Consider the following 25,475-nt stretch of genomic DNA (forward strand, 5'->3'; position numbering starts at 1 on the left):
ATTGAAAAGAGGCAACTGCTGATGATAATTCCCTTGTGTTTCCCATCCGTAGGAGAAAGCCGCGGTCCGAGCAGCAGCCATCCAACATCTTGGGATGCTTCGGACCAGGTTTGGGGAGCAATGGCCTCCATGTACACCTGAGGAAGGCCTGGATGAGCTTGTGAATGTTTTGATTCACCTGGAGGATGAGGATCAGGTGTCTGAGGTCAGTTCCCACCAGCACAGCTTCTGTAGGGGGAGGCAGGAATTATCCTCAGGATCCTCATGTGCAGTTTCTCCTCCCAAGGCTGATGAACCTCCATGGGTTCATTGTCCTACATGCCCTTTCTTGACTAACTTCTTCACCTCCACCGCTTATTTATGGCCTTGCCAAGAACAACATTCAGAAATATTATATAAATATTAGGCCCCCTAAGTCCATTGGGACTGGTCAGCGTTGGTGTGCTGAATTCTTCATGGGATTGAGCTGTAAGAATACACAGAAGTAACTAGGAGCACGCTACCCTCCAGTGTCATGCTTGTTTCTTTCCACAGGCAAAGGTGGTTTTTGGACAAGGTGTTATGGACACCTCCCCACCACCACTTCCAGGTTTGTTTAGTGGTGCTGGGTGCCGTCTCAAAGCAGCCCACTCCAGCAGTCAATTGCTCTATACAATACATACCTTTTGTTCTGTACCTACCAATACAGGCTATGATTAAGGAATGTAGTAGTAGTAGTAGTAGTAGTAGTTCTTTTATTGCAGCCATAAGCCAAACAAAAACAAAAGTGACAATAACACAGCCATTCAGAATTACAATAAGCAGAATAAATATAACAATACATACAAGTAAGACTAAAACTACCATAAGATCAAACTTATAAAAGTCCGTGGCAGGATGTCTGTCTCATCACCCCATAAATAAATTTGGCTACCACTTTGGTGACTTCATCATTGGTATCAGCTAAACAATAATTAAGATAAAAAGGATCAGACCTACCAGGGAATTGCTCTAGTAATGGATGCAGTAATTCATTCCTAGAATCACGATAAAGGGAACAGTATAAAGGAATATGAGTGACTGTTTCCAAACTACCCTCCCCACATAGACACAACCCGGAAACAGGGGGTTCTTTAGAGAACCTCTTTTGAAGCAAGGCTGAAGGTAATACATTCAGCCTAGCCGTAGCAAAGGCTGGCCTAAATTTAACAAAATGAAGAGTGGTTTGATAACTAGCAGCCTGTTTTCCAGCTGGAGGGGAAATGCCAAGGTACAAAGGGGAACAATATTGTTTCCAAAGTCAAGTAGGTGTTGGTACTCAATATCCTTTAGGTGCTGAATGACAATAGCCTTCGCCTTTACAAAACCCAAGGAGAAAATGTGAGAGGGGGAAAGCCCCATGCCCAACAATTTGTTGGTGACAACAGACAAGCATGGATTAGGGAAGGTGTCTCTCCACATATGTTGAACATATGAAGGTCCCTCAGGGTCTAAACAGAGTTTAAGCCTGCTAACTGGGCAAAGAGGCACCTTTTACCATGGTGATTCTCTTTATTTAGCAGGGGGAGAGTAACTGGCCCTATCCACCCCCAGCACAGTACTTCCAGTGACTGTTGCTGGTGTGTGTCTTATGTTTCTTTTTAGAATGTGAGCCCTTTGGGGACAGGGAGCCATCTTATTTGTTTGTTATCTCTCTTTGTAAACCGCCCTGAGCCATTTTTGGAAGGGCGGTATAGAAATCGAATTAATAATAATAATAATAATAATAATAATAATAATAATAAGAAGAAGAAGAAGAAGAAGAAGAAGAAGAAGAAGCAGCAGCCAGCGTGTGAATGAGGCCTCCCAAGCTAAACAGGAGATCGGATAAGAGCTGGTCTCCAAACATAAAGCAGCGTAAGATACACATTTGGGAACTCTGAAAATGGCTCTAAGGAATCTAGACTGGATCGATTCGATATCTGGATGGACCCCTTGGATCCAGATAGCGACTCTGAAGAGCATTTGAGCCACAATCTTGGCTCAAAACACTCGCAAAGCCATTGGTATAAATTAGCCACCTTTTCCATTAAAAAAGCACAAAAAGGCATATAGTGTGTTACGTGCCAGGGAGATAACATGTAACTGCTGCGATTTCCAGTTCAAGTTGGATTGGAAATAGGTCCCAAGGTATTTGAACTTGGTGACTTGTTCTATACTGGTCTGGTTGATCCTGCATTTATAAACTTTCCTAGAATTCGAGATACCAAAACCTTTGATTTATCAAAGTTAATGGAAAGTTTGTTTATATTACAATACTTGGCAAATGCCTCCAAGAGTCTCATTAAGCCAAGCCGAGACTGAGATAAAAGCGCCATGTCATCAGCATATAACAACGCCAGTGCTCTTACATCTGCCAATTTAGGAGAATGGGCATCTGCCCTTCCCAAAACCTGGACCAGGTCATTAATAAATAAACTAAACAATGCAGGTGCCAGCAGACAAGCTTGCCTGACTCCTCGTGTGGTAGGAATATGCTCAGTTAGGGCCCCTGAAGGATCATATCTAACTTTGATTGTGGAATTGGCATAAAGTCATCTGATTAGGAATAAGAGCCTTTTATCAATAGATATTTCACTACAAACAACAAAAGAAGTTTAGCCCATAGTACCTCTCTTGGTATGGAATCAAAAGCAGCTCGCAAATCCATGAATGCGACAAAGAGTTTACCCTGTGTACTTGCATGCCAGATGGTATAATACCATACAGTGATCTAGCTTCGAGTGGCCAGCCCTGAATCCTGCCTGCTCGGGGCCTAGAATATGGTACTCCAGCGTCCAGCCCTCCAACTTATCCAAAAGATAATGGGCGTAAAGTTTGCCTATCACCGATAACAAGCTAATGGGTCTATAGTTGGAAGGGATGGAGGGGGAGCCATGTTTATAAATAGGGACCACAATGGCCTCACTCCAGGAAGAGGGAATAACACCTGTGTTATTAATCGAGGTAAACAAACTGGCTAGGACATGAGCCCACCAATCAAGGTTACCTAATACTGTCTACAGGGAAAATGAGATCAGAAGCAGGCGCTTTCTTTTTCTTTAGACCTCTAACTAGATTAACTGTATCATCCAGTGTAAGAGGTGGCCACAAGGGCAACTTCTCAAGGGTGGAGGGATCATTACCCAAAGAGGCCGAAGCTCCATTAAAGGGAGCATGAAAGTGGGCTACCCAAGCGGGTGCAGGAACCACAAAAAGCACTCTAGGATATGTAGAACCTGAAATAATGTGCCAGAAGGCACCACTATCCTTATTATGAGTGGCCAAAATTAATCTCCTCCAGATATTTTTCTGTGTCTGGGACTTGGCAGACCTCACACATATTTTATAAGCTTTCTTAGTTGTAAAATATTCTGGAGGGAGCACTTGGTTGGAACCAGCTCTGTATTCCCTATATATGCCCCTCAGCCTGGGAAGCAGATCCCTGCACTGGGAGTCAAACCACTCATTAGAGTCGTTCATCCTACCTCTCTAGAAAGAGTGCAGTTGACCTGTAGTCAGGATCTTTTGCGAAACCTCAGCCTCAAGCTTCTCATAACAGGAGATTGCTAGCGCTCCTGGCAGGGCCTGCACAACACAGTTATATAACTCAATGCCAACTGCAGAAGAATACAGGATATTCAATGCCCTTTCCACATCAGGTGACCATTTTACCTTCCATCCCATTTTAGTAGGGAAGGATTCAACTGAGCTAGAAATAAAACAATCTTTTCTAGCTCGTGGTATATCAAGGCAAAAAAGAAGGGGCAGGTGATCTCTAAAAGCTTGATCGCCCACTTCAAACACTATGACCCAATTAAACAGCAGGGGAGAAACCAAAATATAGTCCACCGCACTGCTGCCACAAGAGGATAAATATGTAAATTCACCTGGGATGACAGGGGGGACAGTGCCATTTAAAGGAATCAGATCAAAAGATCTAGCAAGATGTAACAATTTAGCCCCTGCCTTATTAAGGACTCTATCTTTAGATAAGCAAATATGGGTAAAGGAACCATCTGAGTTATCACCCCCACTCCACAAATGGGAGGCGTTTACTTCATTATTATCCGGGCCACATCTTGCATTGAAATCACCCAAGAGCAGAATCTCAGCGCACGGGATCTTCAAACTAGTTTCCAGGATATAAGAGTCCAGTTGATCCCAAATGGCAGCCATAGGGCCATAAGAGGAACCGGGGGGGGGGATGCAAACATTAATTAACAATATGTCCTCACATGGGGTTTTAATGAGAACAGCCATTGCAAAAGGAAAAAAGTCAAGCAACCGTAGGGAGTCCAGTTCTAAGGAAAGCAAAACACAGCAAGCCAAGCCCCCTTTTAAGTCTTCACCTATTGGAGTCAGAGTGGGCAACAATTTATAAATCACATAGCCGTTGATATTTAAATCTTCCTTAGACCATGTTTCCTGCAGCAGTAACACATCCCACCAGGGGCGTAGCTATAATTGAGCGAAAGGGTTCAAAGAACACGGGCCCCCAGTTCCTGACGGCCCTCCAGCTCCATCCCTCCCTATTTTCTCCACTGTCTTCCTCAATCTGAGGGGCCACCAGAGAGAGGGATGAACACGGGCCCCCTCTTCCCTAGCTACGCCCCTGCATCCCACTTTTGTAAAAAAGATAAAAATGCTAGGTTACATCTTTTCCCAGCCCACCCCGCTATATTCCAACTAATAAAACTCCAATTTATATGGTTACAACCAGAAACACTATGTTTCGAGCCTGTAGGAAGAGAAGGCTCATGTGTGACTAAATCACTAGGATGGCTGAACATATCGCACAGAAGCATATCCCAGTGGGAAGACTCTCCTTTAAAGCTGAACATGGCATCAGAGGAATAAGCTGAGTTATAAGATGCATTTGGCAATCCACTCCAAGATGGCTGCAGCCCAAACAGTCATCTCTGAGCGTAGGCTGATGTCTGGATCAACAGGCAATACTGTCTAACTGCAGGAGGAAAAAAGTTGGTGATTTTGGTTTGTGTCCAGTGTGGTACAAGTCCAAAAGGCTCAGAGCTCAAGGGACCTTCTCTAAGAGCTAGATTGGGAGGGAGCCCCTTGCAAGAGGGGTTGGGAGTATTAACCGATCTCCCAGGATTCGCCTACAAAACGCTCTTCAGATGTTTGCAGTTTTCTGTCAGAATGGTTTCAAGATGGGACAATTTGGAAATATTAGACCACAGTCCATCCTTAAGGAGGGATCTAGGTTCCCGGAGTAAATCACTCTCCTCATCAGATGATTCCAAGGAATGGGTGTAAATGGGAGGATTTTGTACTTCCTTCATTTTAGACAACTCATCCATTGCCATAACTAAGGGGACATCAAGAAACTTCTCAGGGGGGATTAACTGACCATAGTGGTGGTCGGGTACGGGCAACTCCAAGGGCGCTCCAACTTCCGACAAAATCAAGGGAAAGAAATCCTCAGATTCTACCAGGGGGATCAAAGCTAACTTAGGTGGAGAGGGGAACAAACCCTCACAGAAAAGGCCGCGGGGCCAGAACTTGGAGCGCAGACCGAGGGAGCAGAAGATAGATAGCTCACCTGATCTGTTTTATATATGACCTGATGCCCCCTAGCGGAATGCCTTCTAGACAGATAGCTCGTGGAAGGCTTCTCTATGTTCACCCTAGACTCCCTTCAGTTCTTCAGAGAGGACCCTGTGTGACTTATATTTAGCTTCCTAAGCTCCATGAAAACTCATCTGGGATAAATATCCCATTTAGCCAGATGGTTCTTCATATGTAGTAAGGACTGTGGAATCAAAGCCCTGGCAAATGTAAACTGCAATTTTTGCATATGAGGCATAATAGGGTCCAAAATAAAAAAGGAATCGAGGTAAATGGCATTGTGAGCAAAGGCTAACAAAGATGCAAGAGAACTAACAATTTGTTCTTTAGAATTCCACTAAGGTTGGTAGACTAATTGAAAACAGAACTTTTCCTGGCTGAATGCAGCGTCAGCCGGAGTTGACTGTGAAGCTGACCCACTAGGATTATAATGAGCTCTCAAGTTCCTTGAGGCTGGTAAAATATTAAAATAAGTATCAGTCTGCACACTGACATCGACGATGACAGGGGCTTCCTTAAATATTGCAGTATCAGCCATTGAGGAGGGCTTAGAGTCCCTCCTCAGCTCAATAATCAACGTATCTAGCTGTTCAGTTATTAACGATAAGCGATGGAATAGGACCTTTAAAGACTCTTGCACCAAGAAAGCCATGCTAGAAGAGACTCCCTCAACAGAATCCAATGAAGGTCTCTGACAAGGGGCTTGCCTTTGCGTGACAGAATTATCCAAAGAATAAGAGAAGGTTCACTCACTGCACTCTCCTCACTGCTGCTGCAAAAAGTCAAGGGAGAGTTACAATCAAAAGAGCATTCCATAGGATTATTACAAGTGCTTACTTCTGGGTTCACTGAGGAATTCAGCAGCACGAAAGCATCCTCCACGTTTCCCTTCTGATTATCATTTAGTGGAACAGATTGAGGAAGCTGAGTGAAAAGTGGTTCCTTCCTTTCTGTGGGAGTGTTCTTTCCTCCTCCGGTTTTAGTCAAGAAGTTGTTTAATGCGGGACGGGGCATTTTCCCACCTTTTTTATCTTTGGAGATTTTCTTTCTGTGCTTTGCTCCCATCGCGTGCAGCTTTCAACCTTCAGCGTCAACCTTCAGCGTCTTATCTTCCTAGGCAGTTCAGTAAACCCAAGGCCACGGTATCTTTAAATGCAGTTGCTAGCAAACATAAACACATAATAAAAAAGCATGCCAGCCAATAAAAATGGTTAAAAACAAATTAAAAACCAAGGAGAGAAGCTCTGAAGTTGAGAGACACGTGCATATGCTTACTGGGCCACAGTTTGCCCTTATATGGGGAACTCCTCAGCTTACAGCCAGGGAATTCAGTGTGGTTTTCTTCCTCATACTTAGCTGTCCTTCTAATCTTACTTGGGACATGCCACTACTGAATGCACATACCTTCCACCATTTTGCAAATGAAAATAGGGGTTCATTGGTAACACCCAGTTCTCATCACAAGGATTACTGCCTAAGCCCTGAAGAGCATATTCCACCTGCTAGATGCTGTGCACCACAGAGTGCCCTTTGCTAAGCAGCATTTGCCCTGGTTGCATATGAATGGGAGACTATATGTGAGTACTGTAAAATATTCCTCTTCATGGATGGGGCCGCTCTGTGAAGAGCATCTGCATGCTTACATGCAGAAGGTTCCAAGTTCCCTCCCTGGCATCTCCAAGACAGGGCTGAGAGAGATTCTTGCCTGCAACCTTGGAGAAGCTGCTGCCAGTCTGTGTAGACAAGACTGAGCTAGATGAACCAATGGTCTGGCTCAATATATGGCAGCTTCCTATGTTCCTATGGAGGGAACGAAATCCTGAAGAACAACAGAACTGGCAATACACATGAGAAATAACAAATAAGGCATCCCAGAGACAAAAAAGGGGACAAGAGCAGGAGCAGTGATTTACAAGGAACATAACTCAGAAAACATGGGCGGCCACTGGCAAATAGGAACAATTAGAGGCTATTCTGGCGATCAGCTGAAATGGAGCTAGGGGTTAACCCACCTAAGTAGCCCTCCCCTTAAACCGGGTTTGCGGAGCAAGCACTCCGCAAACCCGTGTTTTCAAAATCGTGAGTAGCCGCGGCATGGCTCCGTGATGCAGCTACTCATGAGTAGACCCCCAGAGGGGAGGCAAAAAGCCGCCTCCCGGCTCCGGGGGTCTCTCCTGCACGCAGGGCATACTGGAGCTTCGGGGGGTAGCACAGCCCCCAAACAAGCCAGCCCCTGCCAGTTCCGTCAGTTGTGTGGGCGGCTGATCCGGCTGCCCAGGGCTCCTGCCCTGCTTGTCTGTGGGGAGAGCGGGCTTAGCCCACTCTCCCCGCAAACCCGGCAAAAGCGGGTTGCATGGATCGTGAGACCCGCCTCTTAGAGTTCTTACGTGGCTGTCCAATGGGAGAGGCCACTTCTCTGCCTGAGCTCTTCTGCTGTTTGCTGCATCTCTCCCCTTCTCTTCCGTCACTGCAGTTAGCGGTCTGATTTTTAAGAAGGGATGAGCGAGGGCTGGAAGCCAAGCAATATTGCTCTGTGCACCTCCCTTGAGAGAGAGGCAAATTGGTCCACTGAGAGATTGGTAAAGGTCTTTTTCAAAGGGGGAGACTCCTCAGTGTGAAACCACCTTAAGTGGCGCAGCGGGAAAATGCTTGACTAACAAACAGAAGGCTGCAGGTTTGAATCCCCGCTGGGACTATATCGGGCAGCAGTGATATAGGAAGATACTGAAAGGATCATCTCAGACTGCGCAAAAGGAGGCAATGGTCAACCCCTCCTGTATTCTACCAAAAGAAAACCACAGGGCTCTGTGGGCACCAGGGTGCTTTCCAGACTAGCTGCTGGAACAGCAGCACAATGCCTCTGTTCGGGCAAGTCGCATTTGGGACGTAAACAGCAGGGGGAGCAGTCTCGCAGCAACTAATAACCCCCCCCCCCCAAACCAGCAACTTTTTCATGCTAGATGTTCGACGTCCTTGCTCTATATTTCAGCAATTAAATTCGCAACAAGGCATTGGAAATGTGAATGGCACCCTGCTGTCCCTGTAGGGACTGCGGTGTCACAGTGCAGGAAGTCTGAAAGCACACTTCCGAGATATGTCCTGACCCCGTTGTAGAGTCTAGTCTGGACAGCGCCCTGGAGTCAAAATTGCCTTGACGGCACATGTTACTTTTTACCTCAGTGTGGTCAGAGTTCCCAGGCCGCCTTGTGTGCCCCTCAGCTGCTCATTGCCATTTGCTTTTGACTTGGCTTCCACACTGGACTGAACAGTGGTGTTGAGGCTAGAAGGGGGGCCATGGTCCTCCTGGGGTAAAGAGCTAAACTGAGGGCAGATGGAAAGCCTGAACCACCCGTGGGCTGTTCCTTCTCTGGCTCTTCAAGTTGCCAGCAGTCTGAATAATAGACCAAAGGCTGTTCCCTTCAAAAACATTCCAGAAGAGAAAGGTTAGAGTTGCAAGTCATCTTTTGCATACTGGCCAATATCCAATGCAGTCTAATGTCGGTGGTGCTGATCCACTTGCACATGCTCACAGTGAAGCACTGGCATTCTTGCACTTTGGCGCAAGTGTACAAATACTTTAAACAGCACACCTGCATTCTGGGAGCACTATTTAGATTGGAAAACCACCACTGCATTTAAGGACCACTATTTAGATTGGAAAACCACCACTGCATTTAGATTGGAAAACCTCCCAGACCTGCATTCTGGGAGCACTATTTAGATTGGAAAACCACCACTGATGGCCGAGTTGCAAACTGGGAATAACTCCTGGAGCTTTTCCAAATGGCGATTTAATGCAGCTTTGCAACATTTAGGCGGGGTCAGGGAAGAGTTCATACGAAGGATCCATTTACAGCAGTCCCTTGTTGTTAAGCCTTATTCAGCATTCCTCCTGATTTGCAGTTATGACACATTATATGTGTCCTACAAAAAGTAGTACTTTGGTGCATTGCTCAAAATGGCTTAATTTCAGTCACTTCCTGCTGCAGTAAAACTGGCCATCTGGGAAAGTTCCTGTTCTTAGTGGCACTTACTCCCAAGTAAACATAGGTAGGAGAAGGAGAAATCAATAGGAAGGGCTGGTCAAGGTCAGCTTCATCCTGGAGAAGCTGCCACTGGAGGGAGCATCTGATGAAAAGCTATCAGTGCTGTCTGTCTTTAGGTCTTGAAGTTCAACTCTGCTTGTATTGCAGGCAACAAAGGCCACTCTGAAACAGCTGGTCCCAGAGGTGAGGTGGCGGGTAGACCCCAAAACCTATAGCCTCCATCGTGTGCTCCATCAGGCGGCCAAATATGTGGTGAGTTGAGTTGCCTTTGCGGCGATCCTGAAATACCTCTTGCTGATTCTTTCTCATGACTTGATCGTTGTTAATTCTACCTGTCCTTGCTGGAAATCAGGGCAGCTTACACTGGGTTCTCCCCAGAACAACCCCTGAGGAAGGGCGGAAGGAGAGTGGTCACAACCTCACCACCAAGCTTCATGCAGTAGTTTGAAGTCTGGTCTTCCCAGCCAGAGACATCTCACCACAGTGACTGGCTCTCAGTGGCAGAAGGCTGGTTCAAGAGTGTTGTCTTGCCTGCACAGAACTGCTTTTTTGTTTTGTTTTGTTTCTGTTAGACCTTGTAGAGCCTATATATAGGATTAGGTCTTTCCTATCCAAAGTGTACTTCACCAATAAATCTACTTTGTATCTAGATTCTACAAGAATCTCCATATGTCTTCTATAAATAGCTGCAACAACTAAACTCTGCATTCCAGTTACAGAGTGGGGGTAGCTTCTTTAGTGCTCTGCTAATTAACATCACTGGTAAATTCGCCCTCCAACAGGGTTATGGGCCCAGCAGCCTAAAACATCTACAGCAGAATTTATTTATTTCTCCCCTCTCTTTTAGAACTTTCTTGTTCCCTTTTAAAGCTAAAATTCCCCAGACTTGCTATAACGCTTTGCAATTTAAGCTTAGTGCCTGATGCTTCCAGAGCCATGGTCACAGGCTCAAAACTTTGAGGCAAAGATTGTAAAATCAGTCCGATAAACATTTGCTCATTTAATTCAGATCCACATTGTTTTAGAAATCTGTTCATCTCTAAAAGGTTGGCCATGTGAGCTGAGAAATCATCAAGTTTTGTAATTGCTTTCATCCAGCTTGGGGAGAGCTGTTCCTGGATCCATGCTTTCTTTCTGACTAAATCAGTTGCACTTCCAAAAGAGGAGCGGGGGGGGGGATAAACTCTGCTGTAGATGTTTTAGGCTGCTGGGCCCATAACCTTGTTGGAGGGTGAATTTACCCATGATGGGTTTTGTGATTAATTAGCAGAGCACTAAAGAAGCTACCCACTCCAGTTACAGAGCAGAACACAGAGTTTAGTTGTTGCAGCTATCTATAGAAGCTGAAACTGGATAAACATGGAGATTCTTGCAGAATCTAGATATTAAGTAGATTTCATTATTGGTGAAGTACACTTTGGATAGGAAAAACCTAATCCTATCTATAGACTACATAATGAATAGTTAGGGAGAGACAGAGAGAGAGATGTTTCCATCTGCTCTCCAAGAGGAAGGGATTCTGAGACTCACTACAGGAACTGCTTGAGGAGTCATATCAGTGATCATAGAGTAGAGACAGATAGGAACAGCTAGGGAGACCCTTACTCACTATTTCTACTCCCAATGCCCCTAGTGGTCATCGGGATAGTCTGTGCAAAAGGTTGATGCACTGGAACTCTTATCTCCAACAGAGTGTTGTCTTGCATGCACAGAACTGCCTCTCTTTTTTTGTTTCTGTTAGACAAAAAAGTACAAGAAGGATCTGGTGCGTGGTGCTGCCTTCAGCTGCATGCTTCCTTCCTCCAACAATCTGCCAGCAGTCTCAAGGGTGGCAGCACTCTTTGTCGGTAAGTGAGGCAGTATCCTTCCTCTTTAGTGATGGACCTCAGCCTGCCCTGCCAACCCCTATCTGTGGTCTAGCATGATCCAGAAGTGAGGCAGTTCAGGATTTGAATGGAAGTCACCCTTGCCGAAGATGCTACAACTCAGAGCCAGGAAGGAGGGGTCACTGGGCTCTGTAGAAACAATGCTTTGTTGTTCTGTTCTGTACTCTCCTCAACGGCAGGATGTCTCTAAATAGGCACAAAGGAAAGCAAGTACAGGAGATTTGGAGTATGTGTATCATATCAATTTAACTGCATGTTACTTTAAATATGTCATTAGGCCCTTGCACGCATCCAGATCAGTACCATGACACAGAGGGAGGGAAGGCTTAATCCTTGCTTGGCTCCCAGTGAGGGCCCAATCCAGATCAGCCCCACTCCTTAAATGCAAGTACTCAAAGGCCAAACTATGTGTTTCAAGTAATACATTTGGACCCTAAGCAGTGGGGAAGCAAGGCAAACCTTGATAGGCAAAACTGCTCTTAAACACAGCACCAGCTGAATTCTCCAGAGGTAAGAGCCACTCCCAAGTCTTTCACCTGCCCACTGCAAATAGTCACAATTCTTTCTCTGGGCAAAATTTGAAACCGCCTCCGCTTTCCCCACTTCTTGGTACATACTTCACAAGCAGAACACTGGCCTGTAACCTCATATGGAGTATTGACCACCTCCATTCCTGGTTGACCTGGATTGCCCAGTAAGCATTGTTCAGTTAATTATCGGTAGCCAGGCCATGAAGGTGGGCAACATAATGCCCATAAGGCCTTCATTCAGTCTTGGAGGAGTTCCTTCTGCTCAGGTCTCTAGAGATGCCATGGCATACCCCAGCCACTCCATCCTGCTCCGCCCCCCTCCTCCACTAGTTAGGTAGATAGATAGTCTAATCTGATAGACTGGATTCCCCGGTGGTGACTTCTGTTTGCTCCGTTGTCTCTATAGGACACCTTGCTCACAAGGATGCAACCTTCATCATGTTGGAGGATATGGGCTCTTACTGTACATGTAAGTGGGAGATTTGTCTTTGGCAGAGAGGGAAGCAAGTGGCTTCTGCTAGCAAGTGTGCCTGAAGACAGATGCAACACTGAGAAGAGGGATGGATGGATGGATGGACGGGTGGATGGATGGATGTTGATGGCAACTCCACTGCCCCCAAAACACATGTACATTTCTCTTTCTGTTTGGAGCAAGTTCTGGCTTGGAAAAATGAGAAGGGCAGACAAGCTTTTGTTTTCTCAGAGAAAACATGCCTCTGAAATGGCCCTGGAAGCCACTGGTGCTATGTCTCTGATGCCCACATGTTGGCTACAGCCGATAGATCACCAAGCTATCTTCCCCATCCTAATCCCTGGAGTCGTTCTGTGACTCTTTGAGAACAATGGGAATACAGATTCCGTTCCAGGTTACCCAAGAACCAGTAACTTGTAAGTGGCTTTCATGTGACATCTGCTAGAAAAAGCTTCCTCCCAGCTGCCCTATTGGTATCCTCTGTGCCTCGGTCAGGTTCAGACACAAAGGGAGCAGAGAGAAGCGTTCCTGGTGGCTGTCCCCCACCCCCATATTCCCTCTCCTACTATCAAGTTGCCCAAGTCTTGGCACAGTTTTTTTGCCCTTTGAAGTCTAAAGAAATACATCCCACTGGTGTTGGGGTGGGTGGAAGGGTAGTCATCTGTGCATCTTTGGCCAGCTGATCTATTCTCTCTTGCTCCCTCAGGGCTTGAAGGGATGGCCGAGCATAATGATGAAGAGGTGCGGCGTGCAGGAGAAAGCACCATCTGTGTCATGCAAAAAGCCATTAATGACCATGCTAAAGGGAGAGTACACACACTAAAGAAAAGGTTTATCCGGCATGTGAAAAAAGAAAGATGCCCCAAAGACTTCAAACACTCAGTGCCTGGTGAGTGAGGAACCACCATTGTAGCACAACTCCACTGTCCCTGGGGCCTGTGAGGGGAACTTTCCAATGACCTGTAGCCCGTGTGAATTAATGGGAAGAGGGCAATCTGGATTGTTCACCTCAGTCAGAAAAAGGCCTTGGCCAACCCTTTCCCTGTTGGAGAGGAGAGCTGGTCTTGTGGTAGCAAGCATGACTTGTCCTCTTAACTAATCAGGGTTGCATATGAATGGGAGACTAGAAGTGTGAGCATTGTAAGATATTATTCCCCTCATGGGATGGAGCTGCTCTGGGAAGAGCAGAAGGCTGCAAGTTCCCTCCCTGGCTTCTCCAAGATAGGGCTGAGAGAGATTCCTGCCTGCAACCTTGGAGAAGCCACTGCCAGTCTGTGTAGGCAATACTGAGCTAGATAGACCAATGGTCTGACTCAGTATATGGCAGCTTCCTATGTTCCTATGTAATCCAACTTGTGGGCAGGTAAGAGCAAAGGAGCCCTCAGAAGCTGGTTGCAGAGAGAGGCTTCCCTGGCTTTGGGAAGGCTGGTAGTCCATCCTTGCAGAGTCTCATTCTCCAGTGCATGATGGCATCCTGGTCCAAGAAGACGCCAAAGTACATTTCATCTCTTTCCCCCTTTCTCTTAGACTCGTGCAGTCTGGGTCTCAACCCCAGTGGGCTGGGTGTCATCAAAGAAGGCAGACTCCTTTAGGGCAGGGCCGGATTAAGCTAGTGTGGGGCCTGTAGCATATGTTATGAAGGGGCTCCAAATTTTAAAAATACACATAAATATTGAAACATAAATTATTTACTTGCATAGTAAAGTAATTCAATTTTTTTCATTTGCTTAGTGCCCCCCCACCAACCACCCCATGCCTCCACTCAGCTGAGCCAGCCAGTCAACAAATTTTGCAAAACACACACACACACACACACACACACACACACACACACACACACTTTCGTGACTCCTGACCATGGGTTTTCCTTCGGAGTTATTTTCACAAAGAGAAAGGGGGTGGGGAACAAAACTCTGAATGTTTAAATTAAAAGGTTCTCAGGAATTCTGTACTTTGAGAAATCTGAACCTATTAGCAATTTTGGCACACAACAGTGGATGTTTGATTCCAATGTGTGCAGAACATATTGGATCCCAGCAGCCATCACATTAAAAGGGCCATTTGACAATATTAAGAATATATGTTTAACCTCTTGTGCAAGCCTGACAGGAAAGCAGATGTATATTTAAAATAGTTGATGTATTGCAAATGAATGTGATTATGATGAGGTGCATTAGCAACTTCCATGAAAACAGAAGTATCCAAAAGACAATCTTTTGGCAGGAGGCACAGCCTCTTTCCATCTAAATTACACTAACATGCTTAATATTAAAAGGAGGAAATGCACAAATCATTCAGTGCAACCCTAAGCATGTTTACTCAGAAGTAAGTCCCACTGACCTCAATGAGCCTTACTCCCTAGTAAGTGTGTTTAGGTTTGCAGCCTCCGTTTATCTTTGGACAATTTCAACGGGCATCCCAATGTAAAGCTAATGAAGTTGGCAACGCAGCAGTAGTTATTTTAGTTCCAAATTCCCTCCCAAAAGCACTAGATACTAAAGGAGGATATAAGTGACCTTACCCAACAAGACCATAATATAATCTCCCTCCAAGCTCCCCTCAATTGATCCACTAAACTTTGAGACTCCTCTGAGTTACTTCCGGCTTTCTTTTTCCTCTTAAAGGTACACGTTCTCATTGTTTATTTTTACCCTCTCCCAGTCAGTCGGAAAACACTGGCAACATTCAACTAGCATCTTCTTTAGCTTCCTTTCTTCCGCCCGGCATTAATAGTTGGTTGTTTTTTAATCTAAACTGTTTTTATTTCTTTTATTCTCTCTGTGTATGTTTTTAAAAACTTTTACAGTTTGAACAAATAAGGACCAACTCCCTGGCGATTAAGTTATCCTTGAGACCCCTTTGCAAGCTATCTGTTCCTATTGTTGTTCTTACTACTCCCTCCCGTGCTGCTTAACATAATAGATAACCCAATCAATACCATGGTGCCAGGAAGACCTTGCTTAAATGCTCTCGAGGGAGGCGAGAGAATGGGCAGCAGCAGGCAATGAGGAGAGTCAGCAGAGAGTACCAAATAGAGAGCAAAAGAAGGGGCAGACGTTCAAGCCAGGCATGCGGGGCCCTAGAAAACGCAGGGCCCGTAGCAAATGCTACATTTGCTACTATGTTAATCCGGTCCTGGCTCTGTGGTCGCCAGGAGTCGACACCGACTCGACGGCACACTTTACTAAAACTGATAGGACTTGAAAATGTTTAATTGTGGCTGGGTTACGCTCCTAACGTACAAAGAATTTTGCATCACAGTTACCACCAAAATAGCCCCTGTGAGGTTGAGGTTCATCATTCATAACAAACCTTGTTCTTCCATGTGCACATCCAACATACTGTGCATCATTCACATGTAACATAGCCGCACCACCATTACTCTCCCATCCAAATTCGGATGTAACTGCTGCAAATTTTGTTTACATTCATTTCCCACCCCCTGCCCTGAAGTACAATGAGACAGCTTTGTAGCAGAGCAGAAGCAGCAGGTTGGCTATATATCAACTACTATTATTTTGTCCAGTTCTGCATTAGTATATCTGTGTTTATATAAATATATATTAATTTCTGTTACCACTATTTAAGAACCATAGAAGCCAAGGCCACCAAGCTGTATTTTCTCTCTCAAAAGCATGAAAAAATGCATTACCGGTTATATTCACACAACAATCAGATCTCTCTCTCTCTCTCTCTCTCTCTCTCTCTCAGCTCGAAAATCATCAAAGTCATCATCCAAAGCTGTAAAATCCAAAGCTGTAAGAGTGATTTCGGAGGAGGATGGCAGTGGGGTAGACAATGCAGTGACAACAGTAGCTACCACAACTATCACAACTTCTACTACAAGTCAACCTTCTAGTACAACAAGGCAGCCTTCTACTACAACCACGACAAAGCAGGCTTCTACTACAGTTACAAGGAAACAGCCTTCTACTACAACCACAGTGAAGAAACCTTCCACCACAACAAGGCAGTCTTCTACTATGACCACCATAAAGCAAACTCCTACTACAACCAAAGCTGTGGCAACTCCTAGTATGACTGCAATGCAGCTGCCTTCTACTGCTGTTACAACGTCAGCTTCTACTATGACTACAACAAGGCTGCCTTCAACTATGACCACAACAAGAGAGCCTTCTACAACTGCAAATCAACCTGACACGGAGCGTACAACCAAAGGAAATAAAAGTATTGAATCAACTTCTTTGAAGACCATATTATCCAAACCCCTTCTCCCCAATCCAAAAAAGTAACCACATCCTTCAGCATTACTACCACAAAACCATTGAGGCCAAATACTAGCTTGCCACCTCACACTTCTTCAAGTATTAGTAATATACTGACTTCTACTGTGGCTAAAGTCACAGGTATGGCTGCTATGAAAACCACAACTACTCCAGCTAAAGGGACAACAACAATATCCAAAAGAGACACTACTACTGTAGCTATGGAAGCAACTTCAACAGCCGACAGAGACACAACCAATGCAAACAGCCAGGCTGTAACAAGAATGGAAAAAAGTGAAGCAACAAATGAAATTGATAAAAGCGATATCACAGCTGCAAATAAAGAGACTACAATAATAGACACTAAAGACACAAATAGTAATTTAGGCACTGCAAGTCCAATACAGACAGCAGATATTACAACTACAGGGACTCTAATAACTGATAAATCCGATGCAACTGCAGATTCCAAAGAAGCAACCACTGCAGATAAGGAAACAACATCTGTGGAAAGAAGAGAATCAACAGCCATTAATCAGGAGCCAGGTATGGATGATAAAAAAGACAGTAGTACTGTTGATGCCACAGTCATCACTTCAGCTGATAGAGAAAAGGCAACTACACCTCTCACAGATACAACTACAAGTATTGAGAAAGAGATTAAAGAGTCAACCGCAGAGCATAATCAAGAGACAGAAAACTCTAAAGAGAGATCTGTTACCAGAATCAAAGAAAAAAATGACAGTTGGTGAAATGGAAACTTCAGAAAATCAAAAAGATTCTAGTGCAACTGCTGTTAATGAGGGGATGCCAACTGAACTGCTGCCAACCGTAGCCGATAGCTCAAAAAAAGAGACCATGACTCCATCAAGCCCAAATTCTAGAGATACTACAAACACAATAGAATCAGCAATTACATCTCGGACCATCAGAGAAATTGATCAAAGTCAGGAACCAACGAACAAGCCAGAGCAACTTGTAACTCTAGATAATTCAGATCTCATTCCTGATGTTCTGCTAAGAGGTACACCTCAGCCTGAGGTTGATTTTGGAAGTGTGAGACCAGAACAGAGTAGTACAGTGACAGAGACAATAATAGAGACTGATCCAACAAGAGACACAGCCAATCCTGATGGTGATGATAAAAATTACAAACCAGAAAGTAGTACTACAGTCAGAGCATCAACAATGACACAGACTGAGCCAACAAGCAACACAGACAGGCTTGATGGCAGTTATACAAATGACAAGCCAGGAAGTAGCACAACAGTCACAGAGACAAGAGTAACACAGACTGATCCAACAAATGATGCACGCAGACTTGGCAGTGATAGTAACACACCAGAAGGGACAACTTCTATACACAGAGTATAACACAGTCAGATCCAACAAGTAGCACATCAAGCCCTGACAGTGATGTTAAAAATGACATACCAAAGGCAACTACTACAATCGCAGAGACAATAATACAGACTGATCTCTCAAGTGACATACCTACTCCTGATGGTGATGATAAAAATAAAAAATCAGGAAGCAGCACTACAGAGACAACAACAACACAGACTGATGGAGATGATAAAAGTGACAAGCCAGAAGGAACTACTATAGTTGCAAAGACAAAAATACAGACTGATCTCCCAAGTGACACATTTACTCCTGATGATGCTGATAAAAACCAAAAGCCAGAAAGCAGTACCATAGTCATGGGGACAACACCAACTGATCTAGGTGACACATCCAATCCTGAGGACACTAACAAAAGTGACAAACCAGAAGGGACTACTAGAGTCACAGAAACAACACAGACTGATCCAGGTGACACAACCAATCCTGATGGTGGTAATAAAAGTGACAAATCAGAAAGGACTACTACAGTCACAGAGACAATCATAACAGAGACTGATCCAGAAAATGGCACACCTAGCCCTGTTGGTGATGATAAAAGTGACAGGCCAGAAGGGACTACCACAGTCACAGAGAGAAGCATAACAGAGACTGATCCAGCAAATGACACACCTAGCCCTGTTGGTGACGATAAAAGTGTTAGGCCAGAAGGGACTACCACAGTCACAGAGACAATCATAACAGAGACCTGCCCTGAAAGTGATTACAAAAATGACAGACCTGCAGAGACCACAACAGTCAGAGAGACAGTAATAACAGAAACAATAATAACAGACACTGATCTAAGAAGTGGTACACCCAAACCTGAAAGTAATGATAAAAATGACAGACCTGAAGGGACCACAACAGTTACAGAGACGATAACCATACAGACCGATCCAGCAAATGGCACACACAACCCTGTTGGTGATGATAAAAATGACAAACCAGAAACAACCACTACAGTCAGAGAAACCATTACAACAGGAACTGATCCTTCTTCAAGCGATCCAGAGATACAAAAAATAGCATCATCACCCTCTAAGCCACCAAATGATGAGCCTAGTCCGAATGGCAACAGGAATGGTGACAGGCCAGATGATACTACAGAAATAATGGAGACAACAACAATAATCACAGAAACTAATACACCAAATCCCAATCAAAACGATTCCCCTAATCCTGATGAAAGTGACAGACCAGACAGCGTCACTACAGTCACAAAAACAACCACAACCACAACAGAATCAAACCCAAAGGACGGTGATAAAAATGGCAAGACAGAAGTTATCACTAAAGTTACATGGATAACTACTACTACTACCACCACCACCACCCAGTAAAATACAACTGAACAACCAGAAACAACCACACGTGATGTTACAACTAATACAAAAATTGACCTTGTTTCAGATAAACCCACCACAGAAAATCCAACTAACAAGAATACAAATACTACAGTAACACAGGTGACGACAACTTCCTCGGTGACATCCAAACCTCTGAGCACCCCAACTTCTACAGTTGATAAGACTACACAGTATACCTCCACTTTGCCCGCCACACTTACAACTACAAAAAGAAGAGTGATCTATTACCCAACTACAATATATTCCACAACAAGATCTCCTGAGTGAACTCCTAATATAACCAGAGAGTATGTTCGACCAGAAAAGATTGCCACACCCTTATTGTACAAAGGTATGTTCATTTCTTTATTCTTGTAATAAGGCTGAACAACACCACCATAACTACACAAGTGAGATCTGCAGCAAATTTTGCATATGCCAGACCCTAATGCCCATCTCCAGAATACAATAAGTTGTTAACAGGCCAATTCACTTTCCCCACCCCCACCACCAGTATTCTGCTACTGTTGTTTTCCAACAGACACCTTCAACATTTCATGGCTCCTGAGGGCTACTGATCATGGTCAAATGTTAACAGGCTAGTTTCTCTTATAAATTTTTCACTTTTTCTTTTAATTTACAAATACGTGTATTTCTATATAACTATGGGGTTTCTCATGTGTGTAGAAACCAATGCCTAATGTTGTGCTGGCCCTGGTTTGCTTCCAAACTGGTAGATGTTCAACTACCTGAGTTTGATATATAAATCCATGGAGGGAATGTAGGTTCTGTGTGTGTGTGTGTGTGCGTGTGTGTGTGAATAATATTTGCACAGTTAATTGTGAGCCAGGGTGTTATTTAGGGAGTGGGAAGTGATGTTCCCCTTCTGTTTTTCACACCACATGTAAGTCTACCTCTACACCACCCAAGATATGACTTGGGTTCAAATGGGCCACAACTTTACTGAATAAACCAAACTCAAATTAAATCTAACTGCAACAGGCCTGAATTTCAGCTCCCAGACCCAAGATGGGCAATCACACCCTGGCTCTGAGCAGTAGATTAGCACAAATCTGAGCCATAGCCAGTCCTTTAAAGGGGTCAGGGTATCTGCCAGTAATCTCACCCTTCCAAGCTGTTCAGCTTTTGAGGTTGGCAGTCCCACTGGTGTCAAGGAAAAGTCCCCAACTGCTATCCCTCATTTTATTGATAGATAGATAGATAGATAGATAGATAGATAGATAGATAGATAGATAGATAGATTTTTATATCACCTTTCATTAAAACCATCTCGAGGCGGTTTACAAAATATTCAAATCCATATAACACTACATAACAGTTACACAATACAAATACTAAACTGGAATATAAAAATACAAATCTGATTAGAAGTTTTTTAAAAAACTTGCACAATTAGACCATAAAATACAGAGCAGCAGCAAAAAATAAAAACATTCATATAAAAACCTGGGTAAAAAAGTCAAGATTTTACTTGCTTTCTAAAAACTTTTGATGGAGACTGAGGAGCAAATGCCCACTGGGAGAACATTCAAAAGTCTGGGGGCAATAACTGAGAAGGGCCTGTCCTGCATACACAAATTCTCAAATTCTGTGACAGACTGAGGCAAATGCTTCCTCCAGGCATGGGTGTCTGGGGCTGGGGGCAAGAGGGTGCACACACACACACACACACACACACACACACACACACACACCCTTCCAATGAGCCACTTCCCATTGACTTCAGTGGCACATTGGCTTTAATTATCTAACTGCTAACTGAGCAAAGAGGCGCCTTTTCAAAGTGGCAGATATTAAGCAGGGGGAGAGCAACTGGCCCTCTCCAACCCTAGCACAGCATCTTTCCAGTGGTTGTTGCTGGTGTCTAACATGTTTATTTTTAGATTGTGAGCCCTTTGGGCACAGGGAACAATCTTATTTATTTATTATTTTCCTACATAACCCGCTCTGAGAACTTTTGTTGAAAAGTGGTATATAAGTAGTAGTAGTAGCAGCAGCAGCAGCAGCAGCAGCAGCATATACCCAAGGAGTGGGGTGGTGGTATTGGATTTCTGACTTTGCCTCCCCCCACTGCCAGAAAAAGTCCTGCAGACACCCATGTTTCCAGGAAGCCTTCAGGCAGAGCATGGAGGCAAAATTCCTTCCTTGTTGCTTGTCTCCAGTATTTGGTATGCAGAGGTATAGTGCAACTAAAAATGGAGGTTCTGTTTCACTATCTTGGCTAGTGATAGACGTTCTTCATACTTACTCATCAGGATGTTTTCTCTCTTTGCTATACCGATGGAACATATATGAAGAAAGAAGACTTTGGACTCAGTTTTACACATGCAACTTTGTGATCCAAGACACCAAATTCTCTCTTAATTGTTTTTGTTATTTGAGCCCATGCAGCCAAAAACACCTGAAATCACTGTGTGTTGCGTTCAGCCCTATGGCAGCACAACTCCATATGTGCTGTGATGTCCATAACTCTACCGTTAATCCCAATACCTGATGTCACCATAGCCATTCAAATATTTTTCTTGTACTAGAAACATAGTTGGACTTTTTGGAAAGCCAGTAGAATTGCCACCATCAGGAGAACTGAGGTATCTGTCCTCCTGGAAAATGGCTGCAGAAGCACTCTATAATGCCGTACAAAATGGCTCAATTGAGGGCATCCAGAAACTGTTGGAAGACGGTGTAGATATCAATTCTAAAGTGAATAATCATGGCTTCACAGCTCTCCATTGTGCGGTTTGTGACAACAAGGAGGAGATTGTCGCCTTTCTTCTTGAAAAGGGGGCTGATCCACGTGCTAGAAAGGATAATGGCGCTACTCCTTTTATCACAGCAGGGATAACAGGCAACGTGAGGCTTCTGGAGCTCTTGCTTGACTCCAGAGAAAGAATCAATGAGTATGACTTCAATGGCTTCACAGCATTGATGGAGGCTGCTTGGCATGGGAAAGAGGAAGCCCTGAAATTCCTGTCTGGCTGTGGGGCAGATGTCAATTTTGCCAGAGTAGTGGATAAGGAGAAAAGGGCCCTGAATAGAGGCGGCAGAACAGCCCTGATGGATGCTGCAGAGAATGGCCACGTTGCTGTCGTCAAAGCCCTGGTAGAAGAAATGGAAGCTGTTGTGAACATCTGTGACAATAAGGATAGGAATGCATTAGTCCATGCTCTGTCCATGACTAAAAATAAGAACTGGGACCAGGACAAAGAGGCCATCGCCCTTTTCCTCTTACAACATGGGGCTGTTGTGAACAAGAAAGATGCATCAGAAAGAACTACCCTGATTTTGGCAGTTGAAAACCAGAGCCAAAAGCTGGTGAAGGCTCTGTTGGAAAAAGAGCAAGTTGACATCAATGCTGCCGACAAAAATGGAAGAACAGCACTAATGGTCGCCACTGAGAAGAAAAACTGGGACATAGCAAAGACATTGTGTGAAAAGGGGGCGAGGACAGACATTGGGGACCCCATTGGAATTGCATGTAGAACTTATCACCTTGAGATGGTGAAACTGCTTCAGCAATATGGTGCCATGGCTAGTTCAAGTCAGCCCCAGAAACACTGGACCCCAGTCAGCAAACACTGGGGACCCAAGCTCCAGGAGCTCTATGGGAAAAGCTGCGTTGCTATTGGAAAACTCAGGATCTACAAAGCAAATTGTGATTTCAGGTTCCTGGAAACCTCTCAGGGTGGTGTCTACCTGGGATTTTATGATGAAAAAGAAGTGGCTGTGAAGATATTCAAGAGTGAATCAGCAAATGCCAAGTGTGAGAAAACCTGCCTTGAAAAATGCCGTACTACCAGCAAATATCTGGTAAAGTTCTATGGGTCGGAAGAAGAAAATGCCTGTCTCTACATTTGCCTCTCCTTGTGTGAGAAGAATCTTGAGGAGTACTTGAAGACATCAAATCATGCAACTCTGAAGAGTGAAGATATTCTTCCAACAGTCTTTCAGGCAGTGCAAGAGCTGCATACGTTTGGATTTGGCCACCAAGATCTGCACCCACGTAACATTTTGATAGGTTTGTATTCTTTAGAATTTGGCTGCCAAATACAGTCCACATGGGAGTCCACACCGTGCACTCCAGTGCAGACCCCCTGAGCTGAATGGGACAGATGAATTGTGGGGGAGAAGGAGGTTTTAAAAATCTGGCATATCTCGTGACTTATTTGCACGAGCCGTCTTTTTGCAATGTTACCATTTCCTCTTGCTGCCTCAAGATGAGAAAGGAAACCTGAATGTGATGGGCTTCAGTCCTCTGGAGCAGAGAAACAAGCACAAGCTGCTTAGTTTGGGTCTTCGACTCCTGCTTTCAGTTCTCATTGTTGTAATCACATTGGAGACAATGTGATCCAGCCAATAGATTTGTTTTGTTCTTGGAGGAAAGTTAGATGTGGTGTTGGCAATTCCTTGTGCATACACATGGAATTGTCCCCACCACATAAGAGAGGTGTAAAAAGCAAAATGAGTGTCTGTGTGTGTGTGTGTGTGTGTGTGTGGCCGATTTTGAAGAGTGGCTGTGTGAGAACTGCAGACCCCTCTGACCCACTGGGCCCAGTTCTCTCTGGTGAATTCTATACAACTCGCATTGAGATGAAGGGGAACTGCGATAAAGACCATTACTTTGTTCTCACACACCCATTCATTTCCCTGGGGCCTGGGAGGGAAACTTTCCAATGGACTGTGGCCTGTGTGAATTAATAGGAAGGGGCCTACAGTTGCAAGCTCTGCTCTGCTCTGCTCTGCTCTCTCACAGACTCGTTGTTCCCACACGGGACAGACAGAGATGAAGACCCTCCTACCAAGTGGGCACAACCTCAGCAGTGCCCTCTCCTTGTGAATCTCATGTGCTCACTCCCATTGGCCTTGGCCTTGTCTTGGCTCACACACAGGAAGGGGCAGCTGCAGAACATAAGGGAACATAAGGGAAAGTTCTGCCTGACTTCCTGCTGCTGCTTCTGGGGAGTAGAGGGTGGAAGAAAACTTGGCCTGCATCCCAGTCTAGGAGAAAGAAGGTGAAGCACACACAGAAGGATTTCGGGATCTTGGGATCAGGGGCTGGGATGGGGGCCAAGTGGGAAGGCCCTGAGTGGGTCAAAGGGACGTCCGTTGCCTCTTTTCACTTGGTTAATCCCATGAACGTTGTGTGCATGTGGACGGGAGTGGAATGTACTATATACATTAGGAACCTTCTGCAGAATCAAGCTTTTCCTATATAACCATCCTGAAGTGGGGGGATTGCCTGCTCCTGTGCTCCCTGCCCTCTGTCATAGCACTTTTGTATGCATATGTTGGAGGGGAGAGGTTTAGTTCACTCCCGTTTTAGCAGAGCATGTGTGTGTGAGAAGAGTAAGCCCATTCAGGAGTATTGAGACGGACATTTCAGGTTCAAAAGCGAGTGAGATTGATTTGGGAAGTTACATACTTGGAGAGAAATGCCTGTGTCCCTGAGCTTTCTGTCTTCATGGTGCAGAGTAGAGAGGGGAAGCGTATCTGTCTCCCAATCGAAAACTGCTGGAGCAGAGGGAGAAACAATGAAAAAGGAAGATTGCAGAGTCTTCCTCGCTATCTCTACTCCTCATGTCCCTAGTGGTCACTAGGAGAGAAGGTACACACAGGCGATGCCACTGAATCTGCGTCTCCAACAGCACAGAGCAAAGGGCTGCTGCTGCTATTACTGTTGTTGTTGCTGCTGCTGCTCCCTTAGACGGAGTCAGCCATTGGTCGTTCTAGCTCAGTATTGTCAGCGACACTCCAGGGCCTCAAGAAAGGGGCTGTCTCACAGTGCTGCCAACCTTTTAACGGTGGACACCAGAGGCTGAAGCTGGCCCATCACGCTTGCAAAGGATGTGCTTTGCCACAGAGCTAGAACACCCTCCCCCAAAGGGCCCAGCCTCCCTTTCCTCCAGAACATGGGCTTCTTTGGGAACTGAACCCAGGCCAGCCCTCTCCATCCAAACAAAAAACCATACCTCACGATCA

The 25,475-nt window shown here is 44.8% G+C and overlaps 2 protein-coding genes and 1 long non-coding RNA gene across 5 annotated transcripts in view; 2 read left to right on the top strand and 1 right to left on the bottom strand.

Moving 5' to 3' along the window:
- The first annotated feature begins 57 nt into the window (after positions 1-57).
- LOC128324294 (RNA-binding protein 25-like) overlaps positions 58-25,475 on the top strand; it is a 45,407-nt gene continuing 19,989 nt past the window's right edge. For 2 of the 3 annotated variants that reach the window (XR_008306773.1, XM_053248675.1), the window contains exons 1-6: positions 58-205; positions 9,780-9,884; positions 11,374-11,479; positions 12,455-12,517; positions 13,227-13,409; positions 16,232-19,830. Coding sequence is in view for 1 of the 3 variants with exons in the window: in XM_053248676.1 (XP_053104651.1) it covers positions 95-205; positions 9,780-9,884; positions 11,374-11,479; positions 12,455-12,517; positions 13,227-13,409; positions 16,232-16,773 (1,110 nt within the window). In the remaining 2 variants the exon portion in view is untranslated. Of the gene's footprint in view, positions 206-9,779; positions 9,885-11,373; positions 11,480-12,454; positions 12,518-13,226; positions 13,410-16,231; positions 19,892-25,475 lie in introns of those variants that run through there. The other variant, XM_053248676.1, reaches the window with a different exon arrangement.
- Positions 718-13,467, bottom strand: LOC128324301 (uncharacterized). The gene is made up of 3 exons (XR_008306779.1): positions 11,242-13,467; positions 8,762-9,003; positions 718-6,747 (listed from the first exon to the last, which is right to left on the bottom strand). It is a non-coding gene; the product is annotated as an uncharacterized LOC128324301 (long non-coding RNA).
- On the top strand, positions 21,710-23,625 carry LOC128324293 (2-5A-dependent ribonuclease-like). Its single transcript, XM_053248674.1, has one exon. The coding sequence runs from the start codon at positions 22,107-22,109 to the stop codon at positions 23,592-23,594; it is 1,488 nt and encodes a 495-aa protein (XP_053104649.1). The 5' UTR covers positions 21,710-22,106; the 3' UTR covers positions 23,595-23,625.

This window comes from Hemicordylus capensis, chromosome 4 (genome assembly GCF_027244095.1).
Source record: "Hemicordylus capensis ecotype Gifberg chromosome 4, rHemCap1.1.pri, whole genome shotgun sequence".
Taxonomy (NCBI): Eukaryota; Metazoa; Chordata; class Lepidosauria; order Squamata; family Cordylidae; genus Hemicordylus; species Hemicordylus capensis.

What these genes read in the sequence shown, in the direction of transcription:
- LOC128324293 (XM_053248674.1), top strand. Translation starts at nt 22,107, where the DNA reads ATGGCTGCAGAAGCACTCTATAATGCCGTACAAAATGGCTCAATTGAG.